General features: G+C 40.0%; 1 protein-coding gene across 1 annotated transcript in view; it reads left to right on the plus strand.

Annotated features, from left to right (window-relative positions):
- The window catches only part of CARMIL1 (capping protein regulator and myosin 1 linker 1), a 171,405-nt gene extending 146,589 nt beyond the window's left edge, over positions 1-24,816 (plus strand). The window contains exons 32-37 of the mRNA XM_063098227.1: positions 3,600-3,712; positions 8,485-8,917; positions 12,494-12,575; positions 13,743-13,955; positions 14,740-14,880; positions 23,881-24,816. Of these exons, the coding sequence (XP_062954297.1) occupies positions 3,600-3,712; positions 8,485-8,917; positions 12,494-12,575; positions 13,743-13,955; positions 14,740-14,880; positions 23,881-24,017 (1,119 nt within the window). The 3' untranslated portion in view covers positions 24,018-24,816. The remainder of the gene's footprint in view (positions 1-3,599; positions 3,713-8,484; positions 8,918-12,493; positions 12,576-13,742; positions 13,956-14,739; positions 14,881-23,880) is intronic.
- The last annotated feature ends 570 nt before the right edge of the window (positions 24,817-25,386 follow it).

Consider the following 25,386-nt stretch of genomic DNA (forward strand, 5'->3'; position numbering starts at 1 on the left):
TCCCATTTATTTTTTGTTTTAATATATTGTTAATGCCTTTTCTCTTAGTCTTGTGGTTGTCTCCTTTATTAGTTTTTTTCAAAGAATAAACTGAGTTTTATCAAGCCTCTCAAGTTTATTAATTTTTGTCTATTATTACATTTCCTACATTTTACTTCCCTTGGGTTCCTTTTCTCTTGACTTGATTGCTTAGCTCATTAATTTTCCATGTTTCTTACTGTCTAATATATGCATATAAGATTCCATGATTATTCAACTCACTAATTAGCACTGTGGGTATATTTGTTCAAAGAGTTACTAATGTACCAAATTGTTCTTACTTCCCGCCCATCCCTCTCTGTCTGACTTATAAAGACATGTAAGAGATTTGGCAGCTGCCTTGTCAAAATCCAGGTGCACCGCCTACTGAGTTTCCCTGGTGTGTTCACTTTAATAATCCTGGCAGAGGGAACACAGAGGGTGGTCCGAATTGACTTCAGTCCTCACAATTACTGGCTTATTTTCTATGAATTCACGAATTATCCTTTTAGCATCTACTTATACACCAGAGGTGCAAAATCTACCTCCTTTATATCTCAAGTATCAACAACAGCGATTCTCGATTTTATTTCCAAAAACCTTTCTCTGAGCACAATGCAGTCGGCTCCAGCCAGCTCAGGGCTGAGATTTCTGCTCTCCCTTTCCAACAGCGATGCTACCCTTTTCGTCTGAAATTTATTCTTCTTGACAGAAAAGACCAAAATCAAATGAGCATTTCTGATATCTGTATGGCCTTTCCTTTTGCTAGAAAATGAGCTAAAACAGCATGTGTGTCTGGCCTTAAACTCTTTTACAAACTACATTTCATTTCAGTCTGCAGTTTTTCTACTGCTCTTCTTACAGGTTGATACCACCTGCCGCTTCCTATTTTAACAAATGCATTTTAAATTGTGTCTCACTGAAGATCTCCCAGTGACGATGGACTTCTCTTAACCTGTCTACTGTCAGTCTCTTTATCTCTAAAATGACAGGGTGGAACTGGGGAAACTATAATCTCCAGCCCAGCCCTAAAAACTGTCCTGGCCTACAGGAAAGCAGACTGCTTTGTTCGGCCCTGTGCCTCTATTGATGTTCTGCATGTCCCCAGAGAACCTTTTGTGCCAGCTGTGAATTCAGAAAAAAAGAAGAGGGCTGAGGGGAGAAATTATATAAGTAAAAAAAAAAAAAAAATTTTTTTTCTCAAAATGGAAAGGGGAGTCATTTTATGGGAATCTGGAAGGAAGCCCCATGTTAGGACCCTGTGTCCTGAGGTCACATCCTTCTTCATCAGTCAGGTGACCTGTGTGGGTGCCCCACACCCTCTGAGCCACTGTTTGATCTGTGATTAACAAAAAACTCAGATAAAGCTATCTTTCCCTTTCAGTTCAAAGGGTGGATGTGAGGGTGAAATAATCACATGTAAAACACATGTAAATTATCCAGCAGTATACCAACTTAAGGGTATTACTGCTAGAGATTCTATTCTCCATTCTTTTCGAAAGGAGAAATGATAACACGAACAAGTTCTCTTCTGCTTTTCTTTTGTAATCAAAATAAAAGTTACTCAGTGACCATTTTTTCCTCTTCATAACTGAATTATAGAACTTGGCTGATTCTCTGCTCTATTGCACTACATAGGAAAACCTTGCTCCAATAGAAAGCACCATTCAGGGGAGAGGAGTAATTGCTTTCATTATTCACATTTCATAGGGTTCTTTATTATCTGTTGTCTGCTCACTTTTCAGCATTTCACAAAAGTAAACTCAAACACATAGTTCGTTTTTATAATGGAGGTTTCCCAGTGAATGAAGTGGATGATTGTTTAAAGCAAATGATTGGTCTTTTCTTGAAACAATGTACATGTAGACATGAGCCAAGTTTTCCCCTAGGGAACTTGAGACTTGAAAATCAAGATTACAGAAAATAACTTTCCCACCACATTTTGGCAAGTCATCCAGACCAGGTATCCTACCCACATGAGAATTTGTCCTTGTGCCCAATAGCGTGGGCAAAATGCATGCTCTTTCTTGATGGCCCATCACCTATCCCTGTGAAATATAAATGTAATACAGCATTGCAGACACAAATCAAGCATGTTGTCCATTCGAAGAGAAATGCTAGGCTGACTGGTTAGCTCAGTTGGTTAGAGTGCAGGTCAAGGGTTCAAATCCCTGTACTAGCCAGATGCCAAAAAACAAAACAAAAGCAGAAATGCCAATGTGGTGAATAATTTCATTATAGCTTCTCACTAGCTTCTCTTGTGAGAAATGAGTTTTTGAAGGCCTGCTAGACACCTGCCTCTGGATTTCCCACAACATCTCAAACACTTGAGAGGATGAGACTTTGTTATCTTCCCCAAATATGATCTTTGTACTGTGTCCCTTATAACCATGATCCCATTCACCCAGCTTAGAAACTTCGACCTTATCTGGGGCAACTTCTTTCTTTCCATTCTTACTTCTCCAGCCCTGCATTAGTTCAGTATCACCTCCAGATTAGATTTTGATCAGAAGTCTTTGCTGTTGAGCTCCTGAATAGATTTCCCTGCTTAAAATTCCCTGGCCTTTCCGATCTGACCTTTGTGCTGCCCTTGAATTACCCAACCAGAATACAGGTTGGGCCATGCTGCTTCTATGTTGGCTCCCTGTCACCTGCAGAATAAATTCCATACTCCTTAGCATAAAGTTCAAGGCTGTCCATGATGATTCATTATATTATTAGTTGGGAAGTATTCAACTGGAAGTTATGAGATACTCAAATAAAAGTGCCTTAAACAGTGAGAAATATTTATTTTGTCGCCTATCAAAAAATTCTGAGGTCTCAGGATCCAGGGTTGTTTTATTCAGCAGCACAGCTCAAGCACCCAGGTGCTTTCCACCTTTCTGCTTTGTCATTGTCAGCACGTGGCCTTTTGTCCTCAGGCCTCCCACCTCCTGAACTCCAGATAGCTGCTGCACCTCAAACATCACATCCTCCCTCACATGACCATGCAGAAAAAACACCTTATTTCATTGACTGGGATTGTATCCCATACCCACACCTATCAGTCAAAGGCAAGAGGATGGAGTTAAGGTGTTTGGCTTATACGAAACAGTATGCACAACCTGCAATCTGAGTTTTTCCAGCAAGAAAAAAAGGAAGCAGGGGACAGGATTTGGAGTCGCCCTTGAGGAGGCCACTATTAATGCTGCCAGCCTCCATCTTGGAGTTAATCCCACCCACACACATCAGGTCCCTAGCCACTGGAGTCATCAGCACTCTCAGAATTCAGGGTGTGTGTAATTTTTCCACACACTCCCTCTTCCTTTCCACATGCCTGCAGTGCCTTTCTCTGCCTTTAAAAACACTCAACTCTTCACAGACTGTTAGGTCCCAGCTGCCTCTGATTCACCAGTCAGCATGAATCCTCCACCAGGCATTGTGTTAGGTTGTACACTTGGCTTCTGATCCAGTAGATCAGAAGGTCCCTATTCTAGTGGCCCTGTCTCTCCCTGGCCCTTATCACAGTGCCTTGAATCTAGTAAATTTTTGCTGAATGAAGTTGAATGTGAATTAACACATTCCATTTGTATGGTTTGCAGGTCTGTGCTGCCAACATAGTCTCCCAAGATGGTGAACAGAATGGTCTTATGGGGAGAGTGGATGAAGGTGTAGATGAATTTTTCACCAAGAAGGTGACCAAAATGGATTCCAAGTGAGTTCGAAGTCATTTCACTAACAATGCTATTTAATTTACATTTAAGTTACAGTTATAATTAAACTTAGTATACTAAAACTCATTGTATGTACGGGATTTACTATTCTTTTTTTTTTTTTTTTTTTTGATCGGTAAGGGGATCACAACCCTTTGTACGGTCACGCACCACGTTCAGCCAGTGAGCGCACCAGCCATCCCTATGTAGGATCCGAACCCGCAGCCTCAGTGCTACCAGCGCTGCACTCTCCTGAGTGAGCCACAGGGCCGGCCCCGGAATTTACTGTTCTGATTGTTTGCAAAATATGGTCCCTGGACGAGCAACATCAGTGTCACCTGGGAACTTGTTAGAAATGTAAATTCTCAAGCCCCTACCCCAGACCTACTGCATTAAAAACTCTGGAGGTGGGGTCCAGCATTCTGTGTTTTAATAAGCCCTACAGGTTATGTTGAGTCATACTCAATTTGAGAACTATTGTACTATTCTAAACTAGACCACAAAATGTACCACCCCACCCAGCTATTTTTTTAGGGCTTTATCACATTCACCTGGACGGTTCCATTACAGGCAATGAGCATTGGTGTCCCTGAATTAATTACTTTGAAATTCTCCTTGTGCGTAATTTGGCTTATTTAGGGGGACCTAAGTAATTGCTAAATGGCATGATTTAACAGATAGTATCAAAATGACAGAATTAGTGAAGAGGCTTCAGAGTTAGTTTCTATAGGGTTTTCTCTACATTTCCTTATTACTAAGATGAAGTTTCCTCAGAAGACAGTTCATTGGGTATTTTTAAGAGTTGTTTAACTTGAACATTCCAATCTTTAAGCATGATTTGTAAGAAGTTATTTAATCTCCAACTAAATGCAGATGCATCCTCAAATATATTCTTAATATGGATTTGTGTCTATGAATTATTTTTTACCTTAGATATCGTATTCAGGAACGATTTTAAACCATGCTTCTAAGCTGAGGGCAGGCAGGCTGGGCACAGGCAGGGAAGGAACTAGTGCATTCTATAGATTAATGTGCCTCATCTTGCCTCAGCAGGATGGTGAGGTGGTAGTAAGTTACAGTGTTATATCAATAATGGTGTAACTTAACTGAATCTTACAGGTTTTAGGACCCAATTATTTGTCTTCTGTGACATTGGCCTTGAAGCTTAGCATACTAGGAAAACTTCTATTCTCCTGTCTTTTACGAACCAACCTAAATGCCATTTATTCTTTGAAGCTCTCCCATGACTGCTTCTCCCTGTCCCCCCAAATTGACTGCTGTCTCTCTACTGCTTTTTTTTTCTTCCATCCTTTGCATACATCTGTTAGAGCACATAGAATCCTTTGAGGGTTTGTTTGGTTTTTAGTTTTTTTTACATCACAAAGAATAGATGAATGTATTTTCAATGTAAGAGATTCAAGCAATACCAACATAAACAGAGCAAAATGTGAAAGTCCCTCTTGATGATTTGCTTGCAAGTCTTTTTTCCCAAATAGAATGCTGTTCCTCAAGAAGCATACCTGGGTCTTATTTTTTGTTATAACTTCAGTGTCTAACACAGCCCATAATGTGTAGTCTGCCCTCAGTCACTGCTAGTTGAATGAATCAAGATAATCTCAACCTATCTTCACATAAACTACAGATACCTTTGTAGGCTCTTGTCTTCTTAAACTTTAGACATTAAGTTAATGGAGAGATTCATGAGCCCTTGATCTGGACTATATGTATTGTTATAGCTGCCTCAGTGTGATTTCCTCTCCCATTAATGCTACCTTCTTCTTTAACAGGCTATGAATGGAAGTTGGGTAAATTTTATAAGGCATAAAATCTATTTTCTACAAAGATATCACTGTAGGAAGATTCTGTTGATGTTTCAGTGCACATGTAGAACTAAATATATCAGTTTTCATCAAAAAGAGCTGTGATTTTTTTCATTTCATTTTGTTAAAAAATAGACTATTGTCAGTTTGACATGTAAAGGGCTAGGCATAGGTAAAATCGGGAAGTAGTGTGAAAATAACTTTGAAATATCAGAGTTATACATGCCCATAGTTTAAAATGTCAAGTGTTCTACAGGGCTTTTTAAAAAAACAAGCCTCTTGTTTCTTTCCCCAATTTCTTCCTTAGAGGCAATTAGTTTCTATTCCTTTAGTTTATTTTGCTTCCAGTTTCCTTGATAGTCTTCCTTTTTTTTTTTTTTTTTCATGTTTTTAATTTTCTGCTTTCAGTTTTAGATAGTAACTATAACTGTTGACTTTTTACCATAGAGGGTGGTAGAATAGCTCTTACATACTCTGTCCCCATCAAGCACTCTTATACACACTTTTCCTCTCCCCATCTTCTTTATTTAATTTTATTATAATTGTTGGTGAGATCAGTATTTAGTGTTTACTTCATTCTAACCATATAAATATTCACAGCTGAGTTATATAGTATACTATGATTACATTTCATTTCCTATACAACTTTTTATTTTTTCTGGAGTTAATAATTGTCCCGTCTTTCATTTGCTTAGTTTTTTGCATTCCTATCATGAACTTATCCCCTAAATCTCCAGTAAAGGCATAAATCTTCTCACAATTTGTTCAGATGCTCTCAGTTTTATCTTCCTGGACAGATCTCTCACCCACACCTGACTGGTTCTGGTGTGACCTGTAGGCCTGTCCCACTGCTGTCCTCTGGGATCTTCCTTCCTCTGCCAAAGGATTCCCTTCACCTCATTCCTGTGTCATTTTCCTATTTCCTTTGGCCCGAGCTGTCTTCTTTGTTAGTTTAGGCTCTTGTTTGGCTGGAGCACCTCCTCTGGTTGCTTCCTGAGAAAGGGAACATGAGAGGTGAGTATCTGTAACTTGCATATCTTCATTTTGATTAAGAGTGTAACTAGATGCAGAATTCTGGGTTGGAATCTATTTTGCCATAGAATTGTGAAAACTTCACACCTTTATTTTCTAGCTTCTAGTGTTGCTGTAAAAGTCCGATGTTATCTTGAATCCTGACCCTTTGTTTCTGACTTGTTTTTCTTTTCCTTCTTCTCTGGAAGCATTTGGAGTATTCTCTGTGTTCCCAGTGTACTGAAGTTTTATGATGATATGCTCTGGGGTGAGATCTTTTTTTTTTTTTTTTAACCAATTTGCTGGATACTTATGAACCATTTCAATCTGGAAAATTATGTCCTTTGGCTCTGGAATTTTTCTTGAAGTATTTCTTTCATAATTTCTTCCTTTGTAATGTACTCTTTTTCTTAAACTTCCGTTTTTCAACTTGTGTTTACGCTATTAATCCAGTAATTCTTAGCTTTTCTCTCCTATTTTCTCATTCTTTGTTTCCTCTCTCCCCCACATCCTGGGAGATTTTTTCAGTTGTATCTCGCAACCTTAAGTTTTCTACTTCTGCTATCACATTTTGCTCCTATTTTCATTTTGTGGATGCAACATTTTTTTTTTCTCTTTCATGTTGGTGTGGAAGGGGGCACACGTGAGCTTCTTAGAAGTTTGTGAGTGCGGCTTGTCAACTGGTGTGCGTCAGTGTTGTGTGATCTTCTTTGGGTCTCCCTGACTGTCAGAATCTTTAGGTCTTTTCTCTTGGGCTTTGGAAACTTCAGTAACCTGCCTGTAGGGTATAAATTTGCCTGCCCCATTCTGGGATCCAGATTGCAGGAAAGGGGCTGGAAGGTATCACTGTTCATTGTGCAGGCTTTCTGGAGCCTCCCCGTCCTCACTGTAGTACACTTGCCTCAGCTGCACTAAGTTTCTTTGGTTCACCATCTTCAGAGAGTAACGTGGGATGGGAGGAGTGTGATTGGCTCTGATTTGGAGAGAGGATCTAGTGGTTTTATGAATGGGCTTCACAAAGAGCCTTCCTCTCTCAAGCGCCCCCTTCACTTCCACTTCTGGAAGTGCCTGTTGCTCTTGTGGAGCCTGCACACGTTCCATTACTTCTGGGCCTCCCCCGCTGTGGGCGTAGGTTTCAGCTCTCTCACGTCTATTAAATCAGTTTTCATTCATAACTACTCTGGCTTCCAAATTTTGTTTTGCCTTTTCTCCCCTGTGGGGCTTATGCCCCTTTATTTACTTTTTTAAATCCCTTGCTGTGATTTTAATGGGGATTCAGGAGAACTAAACGGGTATTCGATCTGCCAGCATTAAATGAAAAACAGCAGTTTGTGCTCACTCCTTCTTAGCTCATCTCATGTACTCTTTCTCTTCATCCATTTCCCAAGTTTCAGAATATTCTCTTCTGAAAACTCTACCAAAACTCACTCCCTGTCTTTACATCTTGTGGCCTCGTTCAGTGATATTACATTTAAGCAAGGATCCAGATCTTTGTTTGGACTGAGCACTAAGGGTGAGATTTCAGATGGTATCTAATAATTACAGAAGCATTGTTAAGTGGTTATGGGGAAATCTGGCCCTTTCCAGCGTCCCACAGTTTCTATAAGGCAGTCACCCACATGTGTCTCAAGTAAAGCCAGATTTGTTGGCTCACATGCATAGAGATGCCCTTGACTAGAGCATTTAAACATAAAAAACTCGCCTCTGTTCACAGTTGCATTCTCATTCGTAATTTGTGTGTGCCTCATTTTCCCCACGTGTGAATATGATGATAGTCACAGTCCTTTCTATTTCCTAAGCACAATGACTCAAATCAACTTTTTAAAATGCTTGAGAATGGTGTTTGTATGTGCAGCAGTCTCTGTGTTTATATTTTGGCTGCACCCTGCTGGAACTTATTTATAATAAAACCAACAGGATCTGTGTCTTGGTTTGGAATTCAGGAAATCATCCACAAGAGGCTCAGAGTCCCATGAGCTCAGTGAAGGAGGAGATGAAAAGAAAAAGCGAGATTCTCGGAAAAGTGGTGGCTTTCTCAATTTAATCAAATCCCGGTCCAAATCTGAGCGGCCACCAACGGTTTGGATGACAGAAGAACCCTCCTCGCCAAAAGGGGCGGCCAGAAGTCCAGCCTTGGACACTCCCAGGAAGGACACGAAGGCAGCCGAGCACAATGGCAATTCTGAACGCACAGAGGAGATAAAAACACCCGACTCCCTTGAAGAGAGTCAAGGGGAAGAAACGGGGAGGGTGGACCGGAGCGACAGCAAGAGCAGCCCGCAGGGAGGGCGGAGGTACGGGGTGCAGATGATGGGCAGCGGGCTGCTGGCAGAGATGAAAGCCAAGCAGGAGAAGAGAGCTGCTTCCGTGCAGAAGGTAAGGGCACGTCCTCTGTGACTCGCTTGTCCTTGTTTATGTTTCTGTCCACACTTGGTTTTTGTGGGCAAGAGAGGTACAGAGAAACAGCCTGCTGGTTAAACACAAATCCAAAAATAAAAGACTTATTGCTAAAGAACCCGGAGCACAGACCAGGAAGACATGGCCACATTTTTGTCTGGCCCCAGGGTCACACTCGTGGGGTGCCGCAGCATTTGAAGGTAGGCCACTGGCTTTGAAGATGTGGATCTTTTCCCACCTGTCCAGGTGCTTCCTGTGTGGGGAAGCATGTGACAGCTGTTTCTGCGAAACACCCACATTTGGGGAAAAAATTGAGTCAGCTGAATCCAAATGGAGAACTGAAGGTAATTGGAGATAGAACTGAAAGGCAAATAATAATACTGAAAACAGATTATAATTACATAAAGATAGAATCTGTTTTCCACTTTTTATCCCTTTCCAAACCTAAAAATTCCTTGCTATCTTCCAGATTTAAAATAAAAAAATAAAAAATAAAGTATTCTGTTAGAATTAATTGAATTTGATATATACAGATGGCCCCAACTTAATGATGGTTCGACTTTTTGACCTACGATAGTACGAAACCTATACACGTTCAGTACACTCCTCAACTGGCATTATCGTAACATCCATATAAACTCAAACTGTGTAAGCGTACTTTTGATATTTTCGATTTATGATGGGTTTATCAGGACACAACCCCATTGTAAGTCGGGAAGTATCTGTATTGTCTGTTGCTACAAAGAAAAACTTCATAGTTTAAAAATTACTGAGTCTCCCCCAAATTTGACTTGAAGTATTATTCTTTGAACCTCCTTTTAAATTATAGGTGTCTTTTTTTTCTTTCCTTTTACCTGTTTTCTCCTACAGCCACTTGAAGGATTGTATCATTATTATGATCACTAAGATAAATATACCCATGTTTAACTCAGGTTTTGGTTTCTGCATATTACCTGGAGTTCTTTTACTTTTACAAAAACTGGGTTCTCAAAAGAAAGGCAAATTGCACATCTACTTTATTTGAAGTATTAGAATAAAAGAGTTTGCCCCAGGGAACCCTTGAATTTCAGAAATTAAATGGTAAGCTCCATACCAGGAATATAGACCTCTTTTATATTACTACTAAACAAATGGTTGTTTTTTTATTAAGTCCTGCATCCCACGATTTTACAACTGTTTACCCTAATTCTTCCACCAACACCAACATTTATCTAGCAATTCCCTACTTAAAAGATAACTCCTAACTCACTTATGAACCCTTAGAGAAGAGTTGGGAGAGGGACAATATAACTACATTCTGCTAATTCAACAAGGGACACATGATATGGCCTTCACTGGTTAGAATTTGGAAAAATTGATGGTGAGTTATTGGTGAGTCAGATGCCCAAGTAAATTTTTAAATTTTAATCCATTTTAGGAATTTCATTACAACAAATAATGTGCTGTTTTCACTAATGTGCTGTTTATTTTGTCACTGTTTCTAGTGATGAACAGCTGCTTTTTGGTGGAAAGATGAGAAGTGATAGAGGGTTTTTTTTTTGCCGTTTACTTTGGATTTGATTATATAAATTGACTCACAGTGACAAAATCCTTGTGGTTTCTTAGTTGTATTTATTCAAGGCTTATACTAATCTCTTAGCGCCATCTAGTGTCATTTTAAAACAACAATGATCATTAAAAATCTTTAGTATTTAAAATTCAGAACAGTCATGCCATGTGTATCAGAATAATAAAATAATAAAAGAAAGTTTTTCAAAAATTAGCTTTAGAATATTTTCCCCTAAAACGCCATGACTGTATTCTTTATAAAAGTAGTAACATAAGTAAGCATCAGTGGTCAGTATGCTGCTGATAAAATATATGTCTTCGCCTTCCTCTGAGTCATTCTCTTTACATTATTGATGCTTAATACATATTTTTAAAGAAAAAGAACTGTGAACATGCGGATATGTCATTTATCGTTTATTTGAAAAGGAGAGTAACAGGTAATGAATGTTTAGAGTTATGGCTTTTGTTTTAGGGCTACCAAGTCAGCTGCCTGCGCTCAAAGACAATTTGGCATTCTTTTATCCCTATTCCGCACAGTTATTTTGGGGATTTATAACTGCTTCAGAAAACCTGGGAGGTAAAAGAAAAAGCAATTTCCAGGATTGTTTTTGAGATTCAGGCAACTGCGGTGCCCAGGATACAAAATTTAAGGAGGTCCTCAGTCTCAGGTGCCGGCCCTGCACTCGGAGGAGGCAAAGAGGGAGATGTCCTGGCTGGGACTTTGTGGCTGGTGCAAGCCCTGCCCTGCTGACACTTGTCCTAGGTAGAGGCCTGGCATGAGGCTTCCTTTCCATGGGATCACTTTGCCATTGTGATGCCAAATAAAGTGCCCGTTTTAGCTGTGGTGCTCAGGTGCACATTTCTTCTCAGAGACCTGCTCAGCACCCTCCACTAGTGAACATGGAACTTCTGTAGTCCTGCTGAGAAATTTCTCAGCCTTCTGCCACCTCGCTGCTTCCTCTGACAGAGGCGGCACTCCTGGGGAGAGTGTGACTGGGGCAAGTGACAACTGCAGTGAGAGAGTCAGGTCTCACCTGTGTTTCAAATAATCCCTCCTACATCATCAACAACAGTTCATGTCAGAAATTGGCAGCAGATACTTGCTTTTTAGGTTTCTCAGACACATGAGATGAGCAGGAATGAACAGACTACAGGTCAGACTGCTTTAGGAATCATCATGCCTCCTGCCCACCTCATTTTTTATTTTTTTTAGACAAGAGGTAGATGTTAATCATCATTGTCAACAGGATGCTTAGGTATTATTAAGCAAACACTGGATTTTTCCATTCATCTCTTTTTGTATCAAAATGCCTCACTCTGATGTGGGCTTTCTGCACTGTAAGAGGAGAGGCTGATTCCTGGCTTTAGAAATCAGCTTCTACCCTGAGACAGTGGCTTCAATGACCTTTCCTGTTTTTGCCATCACAAACTCCTCCTACCTGCAGAATTTTTAAAGAATTAATTCAGGCCCTGTTCATCTGTATTTACCTCCTGAACAATAGATCTGTGCCCTGTGGTTTTGTCTCAGTGACAGAGAAGACCTTGCATTTTTCAGGCCCCCATTTACTATACTGTACGTTGAAGTTGGAAAGTTTTCCACTGCTTTTAAACTAGATTTTTGGAAACTAAACCTGGAGAGGCTGCGGTAAATTTCTAGAGTGTAAGTGTCCCCAGCACATGGGGCATCGGCTGCAGGGCCTGAGTAGGTGTTCAACAAGGAAAAGAGGAATCGTCCCCCACCTCTCATCTGTGTGGAGCCTTCTGAGCAAGTGGACCCCAAACACTTGGACCCCAAAGCCCTGGCACTAAGCACAGACACAATGTGTCTCTCATGGCTTTGTCTGAGCAGGAGGGCCCCAGGGAGTCAGATAGGTCAGTTTAGTCACTATGACCATGGCAGCGTTAAGGAGCCCTTATTTGTTATCATTTATTATTGCTTTGTTTTTTTCCTTACATATTAAATACATGTGCACTTTTCGGGGGGGGGGGGGTGCTTGAATTTTTTAGAAATTTGGGAATGACTCCATCTCCCAGGATTCTTCCAGCCCAGCTTCGAGCAGCACAGAACGGTTGGATGGAGGTGGGGCAGGTAAGCCAGGCCATTGCCGTCACCCCTTAGGAAGAAGACTTACCTTCTGTTTCAGGAGTCATGTGATCGACAGAAGAAAAATAAAAAGGAGGCAAGAATGGGCCTCTGTGTTGTGTGCTCTCACCTGTCACCTGAAAGACCATGTCCCTTCACCTGCCCACCTGGGGCACAGCTCCCAACACTAAAGCCTTATGCCTGGACAAGGCACCTTTTCTGATTTCCCAGAGAGGAAATTCTGATTATTTTTTCATTGAGAACTCCTAAATTGTGAACATTTTGGCAAAGGGGGATGGAGTGACATGGGGTTATGGCTGATGCTGTAATGTTTTTAAAAGTAAGCCATACATGGTTTGTGGAATGTGGGTGGCTATTTTGTTTGATGTGAGGGGATGTTCTTCACTTGAAGTTTGAATATGCATGAAATCTGATATCCTTTGTCCCGCTGACTTTTTAGGTGTAATAAAAGATTAAAAGACCTTAGATGGAAACTGGAGATTAACTTGTGAATTGTGTGTTAGGAAGTTAGAAATTGTGTGTCAGAAGTTCTTTTGCCTCGTTTAAATATGTTTATGCAGTAAGAGTTGGGTTATAAATCACATTTAACTGGCTTATTTTTGCCACTTGTCTGACTAAATTAAGGCAGTAGTACAGATGGAGGTTGGGGATGGGATGACATTTCTGGAGCCGTTCTCAATGAACATGAGACTGTGGTCTTCAGCGTACTCTTCCTCACTCAGAACCTGCAGCCAGAGCCCCCAGCTGATTATCGTCCAGAACTGAGGCGCTTACAGTTGGTTACACCTTCACCTCGTGCCAGATCTGAGAAAGATCTGTAGGCTTCAGATGCTTTAAGAATCACTCTTTACTTCGTACATGATTATGAAGTTATACACTATTAAATGTAAAGCTTGTCATCTCTGGAATAGTTGGGCGTGATCAGAAAAACACTACAAAATTTATTGCTTTTCTATAAAGAATTTAATCCTCCACCAGCATAGCTTGATTCTAAAAACTTGCTGAAACAGGATGTTTCTGTTCTAAAATATCTATGGTGAGAGAAGACAATAAATGATTATGGCAGTTAGTCCCAGACTTCAAGCTTCCAATTATTATCTTCTTTGACCTCTGATTTTTAGAGTGTGATTTTTGTACCTGTTTTCATTTTAGTGCCTAAACTGCACCCAGGTCTTCCAGAGAACCGCTTCAGTTTGGGAACACCAGAAAAAAATGCCAAAGCAGAACCTAAGGTGGATGTGGGCTCCAGATCTCGGAGCTCGTCTGGCACGCCTACCAGCCCAAAGCCCCTCCTGCAGTCCCCCAAGCCCAGCCTGGCAGCACGGCCCACCATCCCGCAGAAACCAAGAACTGCCTCACGGCCTGGTAAGGGTTTAACTGGTCACATCATGACCAGGTGGCTTCCCAGGGCCCACTGGATCCACAGGAGAAGAACAGGGTACAGGGGTTTCTGTGGGAGGGAATCATGAGAAACTCGTGCAAAGCTGCAAAAGGGATGAGGGTCAAGGATTCCTTTGTCCAACACCAAGGCCCACCCTGTATGAGAGTTGGGGACTCTGAGACTGTCCTTGCTTTCAGGACTGTAAAACAGTCCTACCTGTTTTGCCATCATTTTACCTTAGTGGGTCATTTAATCTCTCCATTTGTTCAGTGATTATGAAAGTCCTTTCTGGTTCCAAATTATTCTTAATGATCTCAGTATATGTATGTGCGTACATCACCTACATATATACATGCACACATATAGGTATGTATATTCAGAGTGACTCCTTTACTGGATTTGACAACAGGTAAATGCAGTGGGTTATAAACATAACATATTTTAAGAAAATCAAAACAGCTTGTATGTTTGAGGCAGAAGGAGTGCTTCACTTACAATCTAATTTTCAAATACCAGCTCATTGAAATTCTGTATCTGCAAGATAGATTCACCTCTATGCAGATTTTAACGCTTTTTAAGTATTCATTATTTTTCTGTCTATTGTTTGTGGATGTTACTTCACTGAGCAGAAACATGAGACTAATTTCGGACCCAAAACTTCTGTGATGCTTTTTTTTAATTTGTCATTGTATTTAAAGATTTACCTGACTTAGGTTCTTGGAATCCAGTTTGTGGAACAGTTTGATTCATGTGTTTTTGTCTCCATAGAGGACATCCCAGACTCTCCATCTGGCCCTAGTTCTCCTAAAGTTGCTCTTCTTCCACCTGCCCTGAAAAAAGTTCCTTCGGATAAGGAGAGAGATGGCCAGAGTAGCCCACAGCCCAGTCCCAGGACATTTTCCCAGGAAGGTAAGAAATTTTTTTCCTCTGGGTTAGTTCTCCTTAAGGAGGGTCATTTCAAAAGAAAGGAGTTAATCCTGGACTTAACTAGTAGCTTAGACTTTAAGTCAGCATCCCTTGGATTAAATTTTTAGAACCAGAGTAGTTTCTCAGTTCAGAAACTCGATTCAATATTATTGATGACTTTGGATATTGATGAAGAATGAAAAGCATAGCAGAGACACCAGCCCAGAGGTCTAACTTCTTTGCAAGAGTAATCACTAGATGTCCCTGAATTGGCTCCCAGTGTGTTAGCAGCTCCTTATACATGATTTTGTGACTCATGTGGTACTACCTGTAGGTCTCTAGGCTCCATTATTCCCAAGAAAAGCTTCCCCTAGTTGTGATAAGTCACCGTTGCTGTGGTTCAGGAGGAGCCCACCCATGCCCGAGAGACCTAGTAGCTCATTGTCCTCTCTCAGTCACGAGGTCCCCGAGGAATGAGGCTCCTCATCTCAGAAGTGCGTCACTTGCTTAGACACTTGGGGCGTTGTCGCATGGGTTTGCTCTTTCTCATTTGCTGGGGCAGGAGCACAACAAGAGAATCATGTGACTTGAATGCTTTCTCCCTTAATCAGATTGAGTTGTTATCAGCTGTTATCGGAGCTGAGGCATGGTTGGGGTGACTTAGCACTTAGGCCATTTCTTTCACTGCCACCCCCCTTTCTTTTAAGTGCACAATTGACTTTTGGGTTCTGTCCTACCTAAAGTATAATGTAAATGCTGTCTCTAAGCCCCACCTATAAAGAAAGTATAGAGCCACACAACTTATCGTCTGTGTCCAGATTGCTCTTTTTGTAGTTTGGAGTTGCTGTGTTTTATTTTAGATTTAGTTGATGCTTTGGAATTCTTTGATCTCTCTGGCTTTGACATCTTCCTATATTGGCCTATTTTCTTTTGTTGATAATAACAGTCTTGGGTTGAAGTTAATAGAAAGTGTTGCTGGGTACTGTCTTTGTGGCTTGAGAGTCTAATAAAAATCTAACATTGCCCACTTTCTCATCTCCATTTCTGCAGATTTATTTGGTGGGTAGAAGCTCCACTCACCTACTGGCTATAAATAAAAGAAGGTGGGGTTTTGACCAAAGCTGGCAAACCACTTCTGTCAAATACAGAAACTAAAGCCATGAATGGTGCTTGTATCTATAAGTCATTTCCCACGGAGTAAATAAATATAGGGTTCTGTATTACAGCCAAAGCCTCTGGAAGCTTGCTGTAAAAGGAAGAACCTTTGGTGGGGCTGGTTCAGAGTGACCTGGGCCAGCAAGTGTCCCCTGACAGCCCTGTTTTTGACACACAGCCCCTTCTGCATTCCCACCCTGGTTTTCCCTCCTTTCTGCAATGGCTGACATTACAGTTTTACTTTTGAGGAAGCTTTGAAAATGCCTGAAAGAATCCTGTTAGAGGAAAGGGGAGGTAGAGAAGGGGTAGTAGTAGTAAGTAGAAATGTTCATCTTGTCAAAAGCAATTGAAATATTGAATTATTTACCAAGGGGGGAAAAAAAGGTTGAATAAAAAATCATTGTTGTAACATTTTTGGAAAATGATGTTCTCTAGATGACTGTAGGTGGTCAAGACAAGGCCTAGAGTAACCCACTGGCCTCACGAGTAAGAATGTGTATCACGGAGCATCTCTAGTTAAAGTGGGAGAAATACTGGAGACCCCCAGCAGGCTCTTAGCTGCTGTGAAAAAATCAAGTGTTCTTTCCCCAGGAAGTTAGAAGTAAAATGAGTTTCTCCTCAAAGTTTTCAGATCTTTGGGATATTCGATTTCCTTCCTCACTTCCCCCAATAGCAGATACTGGGAGTGGTTCATGCCCCGATCTTCCCAGTTGGATGATAAGGTCTGGAGAACCATGAAGACTATTCTTTTCCCATCTGGGATCCAGAATGAGCTGATCACAGAGATCACCCTGAGGGTATCACTTTGTATTGGAGTTGGACTGAAAATATACGTGAGGTCTGAGAATAGTCTGTACATGTCTGAGGTGGTAAGATTTTGACTTTAGTTTATTTCAGCTCGTCTGCTAAGGTGGGTCAGGAATGGTAGCCACTGTGAGCCCTGTACTGTTCCTTATAAAGTTCCTGTTGTGCTCACTCCTGTTTTCTTGTGTATTATTCATGCCGGTTACTTCATTTCCTTGTTCTGTGCCTCCCTTTGGACTAGCGTGCCCAAGTAATTTCTGAAACAGGTAAATTGCTATGTTTCTTCTGGATCATTCCATAGTGAATGTGATTTTTGTTAATCCATTGTGGAATCAAAATGGTAATACTGGGCCTTTTTGTTAGAACCTTTTGGGGGCAGATTCAGAGCTCACCTCATTTTGCACGACATTTCCATAATGTTGGCTGTTGAATTCTGTAGATAATGGTGTATCTGCCCAGGACCAACACTATAGGTTCCTTGAATCCTAAGTGGGGCAGGTGAGCTGTTATTTAGTTTTTAATATTAGTATTTTTAAGATTAATGTGAACACATTAATGTATTTGCTAATATGAAGGGTAAAATGAATCCCTTTTCCTCAGTAGTGCAAAGAGGAGATTATTACAAAAGACATTCAGATCATGACAGTGGCAAGCCTTCCAGTAGAGGGAAAAGATCTTCAAAACTGTACTCCACCATTGCAGAAGAGGAAGTGAATGCAATTGGGCACAGGAAGTCACAGCCAACAAATGGTTAGAGCCTTCGATTATCATCCCCCACTGACCTGACGCTTATGAACTGGCACTAACAAAAATGAACTGCAGTTGTAACTTCTATCATGGGACTGGGTCAGAAATTAGTCATGCAATGGACTTTTTGCCTAAATGACAACAGGATGGTCCTTCCATTTGGGGCAGAAAAATATTGACTTAAAAATCTAAAATTAGAAATTTTTATGAGGAGGATCAAGTTACTTCAGTGACTTGTCCTTTCAAATTTTTGTGATTATGTAGGTTTTTTACATTTGGGGTCATGCCTCTTATTCTCTTTCTTTATGACTTTACACTTCTGTTAGGTTTCAACTGTGATTGGATCAGAAATTCCTTGAGTGACAGAGTTTACACCCTCAGAGAATATTGGCTTCACACCTTATACTCTTTTAGGAAAGGTTTAATAAAAAACCACTGAATAAATGCACCTTGGATCATGCACATGATTTTTCAGTGGACATTTTGTGACCTGTTACTAAGAAAGAAAAAGTACCAATTAAGTTTTCAGCCTTCAGGAACAATTTATTCTATTTTCCAGCAGTTAACTCTGTGACTTCTATCTTCCCTTTGGCCCTGTATTAAATTCTGCAATGTTCTGTTCAGTTGAGAACAGTCCCAGGAGAAAAAAAGGAAGTAGATTTTTAAATCAGCTTTAACCTCCACTGGGAAATCTTAGAACACACATTGCTGACTTGGAGAGGAAATGACTTTTCTGTGACTAAAGTGTTCATCATCTCCCTGCTGAATAACTTTTTATAAATATAACTTGAAAAATCTTCTAAAAGAAATCTTAGTATCATAAAAGAAAAAATACAAAATATTCTGATACGTGAGGTTTCCTTAAAGGACTTCTGTCCTTGGAATGAGGCTTTTTTTCTTCCTGTAAAACTTTATCAGGGGTTAACGGAAGAGTGTATTTAGGCTCCCAGGGATTAGGTGCCTGGCCCAGCATTCTAGCTATAACTGCATGCCCTTCACTGTGTCCTAAGAAAGCATTTCAGAATCCAAGTTAATGGAAGTGACCTTATCGTAGGGATAATTTATCTTTATTGCAAAAAGATATACTTTTCTTAAATTTTAACAATTTATTATTGATAAACTTCTAGTGATCCACATCACAGCTTAACAGCCCAACGAGTTATGATACCTCAAGTGGGAACTGTTGTCTTTGAGAACTTGCCTTGATATAGATTTAAAAACAACAAAGCATCTACCAACTACCCACGACGAGCAGCGTTTGGAGCCTGCCTTCTTAACCAGTGCCATCGGATGAGCCTTGAGCTCTTAGTTGCCTGTTATGGCACACACTAGATGACAGGGTTAAGGGTACCCCCCCATAGCATAAAGCAAAGTCTGTAGGTCACCTGAGGATAGAACATTCTGTTTGGGCCAGTTAGCACTTGCCCTAGAGAAAACTGACTGAGTTGGTCCTTCACTTTTAAAGGATTTCCTGTGTCGTAGACATGTTTATAGATGCATGGTTACAATAACTCTTTTCTCTACAAGAAATTTCATCTGATATTGCCAAGAAAATCTCTGTTATCTTTAGTCACAGAAAAGTTATGTAAGTGAACACCGAAGACGTTTATTTTCTGAAGAGAGGTTGAGTTATTTTGGAGAATATATTCAGTCAGAATCTCTGTCTCTATCCTCCCTGTTTTGTTGAGGACAGCTGAGGTTACCTAGATTGTTTCTAGATTCTGGAAATTTGCATTTGAACTACTGTATCTGTTGACTTATATCACTTGGTTATTAACAAAGCACCCTTGATGCAATGTTTCTTCTTGAAGAGGCTACAAAAGCACTTTATACAACATACAAGAGACTATACCCCAGGAGCACATCGATCATCTAGTAAAACTTTGAGTTAAAGTAAAAACAGGATGAACATGGAGATAAGCCAAATCATAGAAAGGCAAGGAGAAGAAATCCTGTGTCTGCCTCAGATTTTTCCATGACCTCTTCAGCTTAAAATTCTCATTGTGGTGGGCTGTGTGAAATTCTGATGGAATTAAATAGGACCATCTTGTATTTGCTTTTCTGCCTTGAATTCTTGAAATACTGACAGGCACCAAAAAGTATTTTTTATAGGAGTTTCAATTAAAGAATTTTATGTATAGTATTTTAATTGTGTTTTGTTAGTGCCGATTCCTAGCACTCGACCGTCTTCACCTTTGAGAACTGCATAGCAGTCTGCTTTCTGAATAGTTCTGCTTAACAAATAGCATTAGTGTGCCAATTCTGTTAAACCATAGTGTGCACTTTCCTTTAAGTCATTTAAGAGCAGCTTTGTTTACACTAAAACCACTTTCTTATTTTCCTAAATCGTGTATTCGTGAAACAAACAGAGGCTATTGTTCTCAAAGCATGCTCCATGTGTTTAGCATGATTGTTATGTTTTAATTATGTGGCTGTTTTAATATTTATTTGACAGATAAAATGCTTTATTTTACTAGAAATATTTGTAACTGCATCTTTTTAATTTCATATCATTTCCTCTCCACATTTAGTTATAAGCTGTTTTGGGTAGAGTATATTCTATTTTCTTGAAGAAAATAGTTGGTTTTGACTTTGTTGGTAATGGATCCTATTTTTACAGGGCATCTGATTCTGAGATTCCTTTTATATATCACTTGCTTCTTCCATAATCCAACCTGTAGCCAGCAAATACTTGGCTGTGGCTTACAGTCTAGTCTGTAAGCCAATGCCCTGTTCTACTTTATCCACCAGATCTAAATTCTACTTCCCCTGTATGAGTTCTTCAGGGAAAATTTAACAGTGGTTGGCATTTGGGGCTCCTGCTAAAAAATATAAAAAATCAAGGCCGACTACTGAATATTATTTTAAGGTCATCATAATGTGTTCTCCCTGGAAAATACAGATGTCAGTGGAGCTGACAATGGAGAAAATCTCAAATTTTCATATCAATCTCTAATTCTGGGTTTATATCCGTGTTTCAGAAACTTTAAAATTAGCATATGTATGTGTGTGTCTGTGTGTGTCAAATCATCTTCAGTAATGACAGATTTCATATTTGAGCCTCTCTGCACCAATTATTGCCACTATAGACAGGATGTGAATATACATGGAGTGTCTGTGTTGAATAAATTACCTGTTCATTTGCTTGAGTATCTTTTATGAAATAATTTTAATGGTATGTGGAATGGCAATAAATACATATATAGATGCTCCAGCACCCTTAACTGTACAAATACTTGCATTGAAGAAGTGTAGTAATTTTTCTTAACCCCTCTATAAAATCAAACATTAAATTAAGCTGCTTAGGAGGAGGTCTCTGAATTAGTAAAAAGTCTGAATTTTATAAATATTTTTAAAATAAATTCTGGAGTTTTAGGTTTCAAGCAGACATAAGTCTTGTTAAACTATTCTTTAGTGGAAGCCTGACCAAACCTGCTTCAATATAATGGTAATTATACACAATCAGATAGATGTTCCCTGTGGGCTGGAAAACAAACTAGACAAAGAACATTCCCCCTACAGAGTTGTTTGCACTAGTGATCTGGACTAAGAAGGCTGAGGCTGGGAGACCAAGGGCTTTGGTTCCCAAACTTACCCCATTAGTTGTGGGACTTTAGTTCCCCGATCTCACTATGCCTCAGTTTTCCTGTTCATGAATGGTGCTCACTTAAAATACTAAAGACATGTCAGCCTGGTACTAGTCTCATTATCACACACATTCACAGTTGTAGAATTTATTTGATCTTATATATTTTTATTTTTAAATTATTTAATTGACATAATAATAGTACATATTTATGGGGTACATTGTGATAATTCATGAATACAACATGTAATGATCAATTAGGGTAATTAGCATTTAATCAATGAAGATCAATATATTTAGAATGAATTTTTAAATAGTGCCACCACCATACTGAAATGCTTTTACAGTCCTCCTGAAAAAATGTGTTATTTTTCCTCTTACTATGTTAGATAAATTAGTTTTTGCTTTCACGATTGGTACTGGCTCTGCGTCACCAACCCAGAAACCAGGGTATTAACTTGTTAATGTTGTATCCCCCCCATCCCCCTGCCCTGCTGCCCCCCGTTAACCCCCGGACCTGGAGGACTCAGCCCAGTGTCAGTGACTCTAAAGAATCAACACTTGGGTGGAGACTAAAGGATAGTCTGCTTTTTGCAGGAAGATTCCTATGTTGGATTTCTCTGAATTTCAGTCACTCCTGCTATAGTGATCCTGATCCATAGAGTTATCTCAGTTTTTATCTGTGACATAAACCATTTTTGGTTATATAAATTTCTCCATTTTTAGAAAGTACTCTTATGTCCTATCATATAACATGAATTAGACCTGAGATTTCCGGGAAGCCAAAATATTGGGAAGGGAGAAAAGTTTAATTATTCTTCTAATCTAAGAATTATGACAAATATATTTGCTCTGAAGACAAATGAGCAATGTTTCACCATATTTATTTCTTCCCTTGAACCTGTAGTGTGGGAAGTTTATTTTTGAGTCCTCTGAGATAGAGGAATAACTTATTTTGGTTTTAAAATAGAATGAAAAAAATTTTCTAGTAGATATCACAAGTAATGCTGTATTTTGAGGTTGGATTTATTGCAAAATATCTTCAAGATGAAGATATAATAAATTTTCCCTACTTCCTCTTGTTCTTAGTACACACAGAGGTTGTGAACTTAAAGGACTTTGTGTGTTAGGATCGAATTGGTTTTGAGATAAGAGGCAAAGTATTTGCAGAAAATTATTTACCTTCTTTCTCCACACCTGGCTTATTAACAGCTTTCAAAATGCCAATCTAACAAGTATATATATATATTTTACCCAATGCAAGCTAAAAAATAAAAATCAGTTACAGTGTTTGTTCGTTGCTTTTTTCTCCCTCATCTAGAATTTACTTGAAATTGTTTGGTAAAAAAGAAATCAAACATTTAAAAATTACTTACTTTTGTGATGAGATTTGAAAGGGTTTTTATTCCAGAATTTTGGGTAATTTCAATTTAATGTCATGAACTAAAAATGTAAACGTTTATTGCCTAGAGATCAGAATCTGGTCCTGACAACCATATTGGCAAGAGAAATACTTTATTACGTTTGCATTTTGACTGTTAGGTTTAATGAGCTTTCCCTTCCTGAAACTCTCTTCAGTGGGTTAAACATTTAATAGCCAGCTCCTGGCAAGATGAGTTTTTCAGCGTAATACAAAAATCAAAGTGTTGAGAAGCATCAAATGAATCCTATAGCTTTTCCAGGACTGAAGCAGTGGGTGGGTCATTTGAACTTGTAAGCAATGAGGTAACTACACTCTTCTTTCAAGCCACACAAAGTGTGTGGGTTTGGTATTTTTTGCTCAAGTAGTGTCTGTACAATAGACAAGGTGAGTAATAACCCGTGACAGCTGTGATCCAGTTGGAAAAGAGCATGAGCTTTGGAGAGACAGACCTAATTTAAGTCCTGATTCCAAGTTTTACAAAACCTACCCTACAGGGTAGTTATGAGGAGCAACACTAATAAAACAGAGTGCCTGCCACGTAGCAAAGGCTCAGTTCCAGCAATGAGATTCTGCCATCACGGCTTTGTAGTCGCAGTGGATTCTTCATATTTATTTGTAAATGAGAGCAGGCAACAATAATGGCAATTCTCTAACCTTGAAGGATGATTCCAGAAAGGCTGAGTGTATCACAGCCAGTATTTATTTCATTTGCACGTGACTTCTTTCAAGTATTCATTGCCTGAAGAATGAAACTGAGATTTTCTGAGACACAGAAATGTGTGACGATGATTCCTGGGGCCTTTCTCAATATCCCACCCCAAACACAGGGATGGCCAACCCTCAATCTTCTGCAGAAGGCCTCGAATGGGACATCTGTCCAGGCAGCGCCTCCTCGAGGCTATGTCTGCCCTGTTCTCTGCTGCATGAGGGGGCGGCTGTGACCGGGAGGTCGCCTGGTGGAGCAGCATCCTCGCTTCTCCCTCCTGGCGTCCCCCCGCTTCCCCACCGTCCTCCCTCACATTCTCGAGCACATCTATGAGAGGTCCCCCCTGTCATAGACTGTGGTCTTTTGTGCGCTTTCTTGTTTTAATTTGTTTCTGTTTTTGTTGGTTTGTTTTAAATTTCTGTCTGGAGTCTCTGAACATGGTAGCAAGTTTGTTTCTGAAAAGGTTCATTCCGAGCCCCTCCCATCCCCCACTTGTCAGGGCTCCTGCCCCTCACGCCATTGTCGGTCTGGCCACCGGTCCCACCGTGACAGCTAACTGCACGACCTCCCGTTCTATTTCAGTGTCGAGGAGAAGCTGGGGCCAGCAGGCCCAGGAGTATCAAGAGCAAAAGCAACAGTCCTCCAGTAAAGATGGCCATCCAGGCAGAAAGCCTAGTGACTCTGGTGAAGAAGCAGAAAAAGAGTTTATTTTCGTGTAGAGTCACCCATGCCAAAGTCTTCCCGTGCGGATGCTTTGTCAGCCCTCAGAGCCACACCGGGGACGACGACTCTTCTTCTCGGCACTCTTCTCTTGGTGCTTTATTCTCTTATCTTTTTTCTTCTTTCTTCTTTTCTTTTTTAAAGAGTATAGGAACAGGTTTATTGCTTGGTAATCAAAGCACATTTATTTGGTCTTCTTCCAACCCTTGGCATTTGATTTCTAAGTGTTCCTTCATATGCCTTCAACAAAAGCCAGCAATTATTCCATGGGCCCTACTTGAATTTCTCTGCGGCAGCTACAGATTGCCCTGCAAGATGAGTTTTTAAGAGGTAAATGGAGTAACTGGACAGACACTCACACAAGTAACACCATCCCGCAGACCGTGGGGTACTGTGAATGTGCTGTGTCAAAGCTGCACATGACTCGATATAGCAATTTATTCTTGATGTATGCAATTGCACATTGTAATTATATTAACAGAGCACACTAATAAATAATTTGTATAAATTATATATATTAGATCTTGGGTATGGTTTTTACATTCTCCCATGGGGAACTTCTTCCTTCCTGATGTGAAATTGTACATGTAAAGCTTGGTTGGTGGCCTTTGCATACCAGCCACGAGCACAGCTAAGAACAGAGAGAGGCCCACACCTGGTTCTACCATGTGCCCAGATTAATGTATATAGCTTACTGGAATGAGGTTTTATGAATATTCACGTTTTTGAAGACCTTTAATTTCTGTCTGCATATTAGCTTTTAATGTGTGATTTTAAGAGAGAATACTTTGACACATGTAAAAAATCAAAATACTACTCTTTATAAGACATTTCACAAATATTCACTTACATTACGGGCTGACGGTATTTTATTCATATGTATATTTATACCAATAAAATGATTTTACAAGTGGAATTTTGACCTCCGGTTACTTGTTTAGTTAGGGTTGGCCTGTGGTAGTGAACTTTGGTTCTGTTTTCAAAATCTAGAATAATCACCGTTCTCAGATAACCAGTCTGGGAATCATTGCCTTCAAAATAAATGTAACTTGCTAATTCCACTGCCTGCCCTCACTATTGGGAAAAAAGGTAAAATTTACCAGAAGGGTATAGAATTATGAGTTTGATCCAACTCCCATTACCACGAATTTAGGGTCACACAGGGGATGTGGGTGTGAGCAGAGAAGGGTGAGTCGAAGAGATGCAAGCCTGTGGGCATCTATTGGAAAGAAGAATTGTGGAAGGCACTTTAGTGACACGACTGTTTCCTTCATCACTCTTCTGGCCCCCACTCAGGTGGCTGGCATATGAGTCAATGCTGGTAAATGCAGACTGGATGGTTTGCTGCTGTTGCATGATTTCAAGAGG

This window comes from Cynocephalus volans, chromosome 5, assembly GCF_027409185.1.
Source record: "Cynocephalus volans isolate mCynVol1 chromosome 5, mCynVol1.pri, whole genome shotgun sequence".
Lineage (NCBI taxonomy): Eukaryota > Metazoa > Chordata > Mammalia > Dermoptera > Cynocephalidae > Cynocephalus > Cynocephalus volans.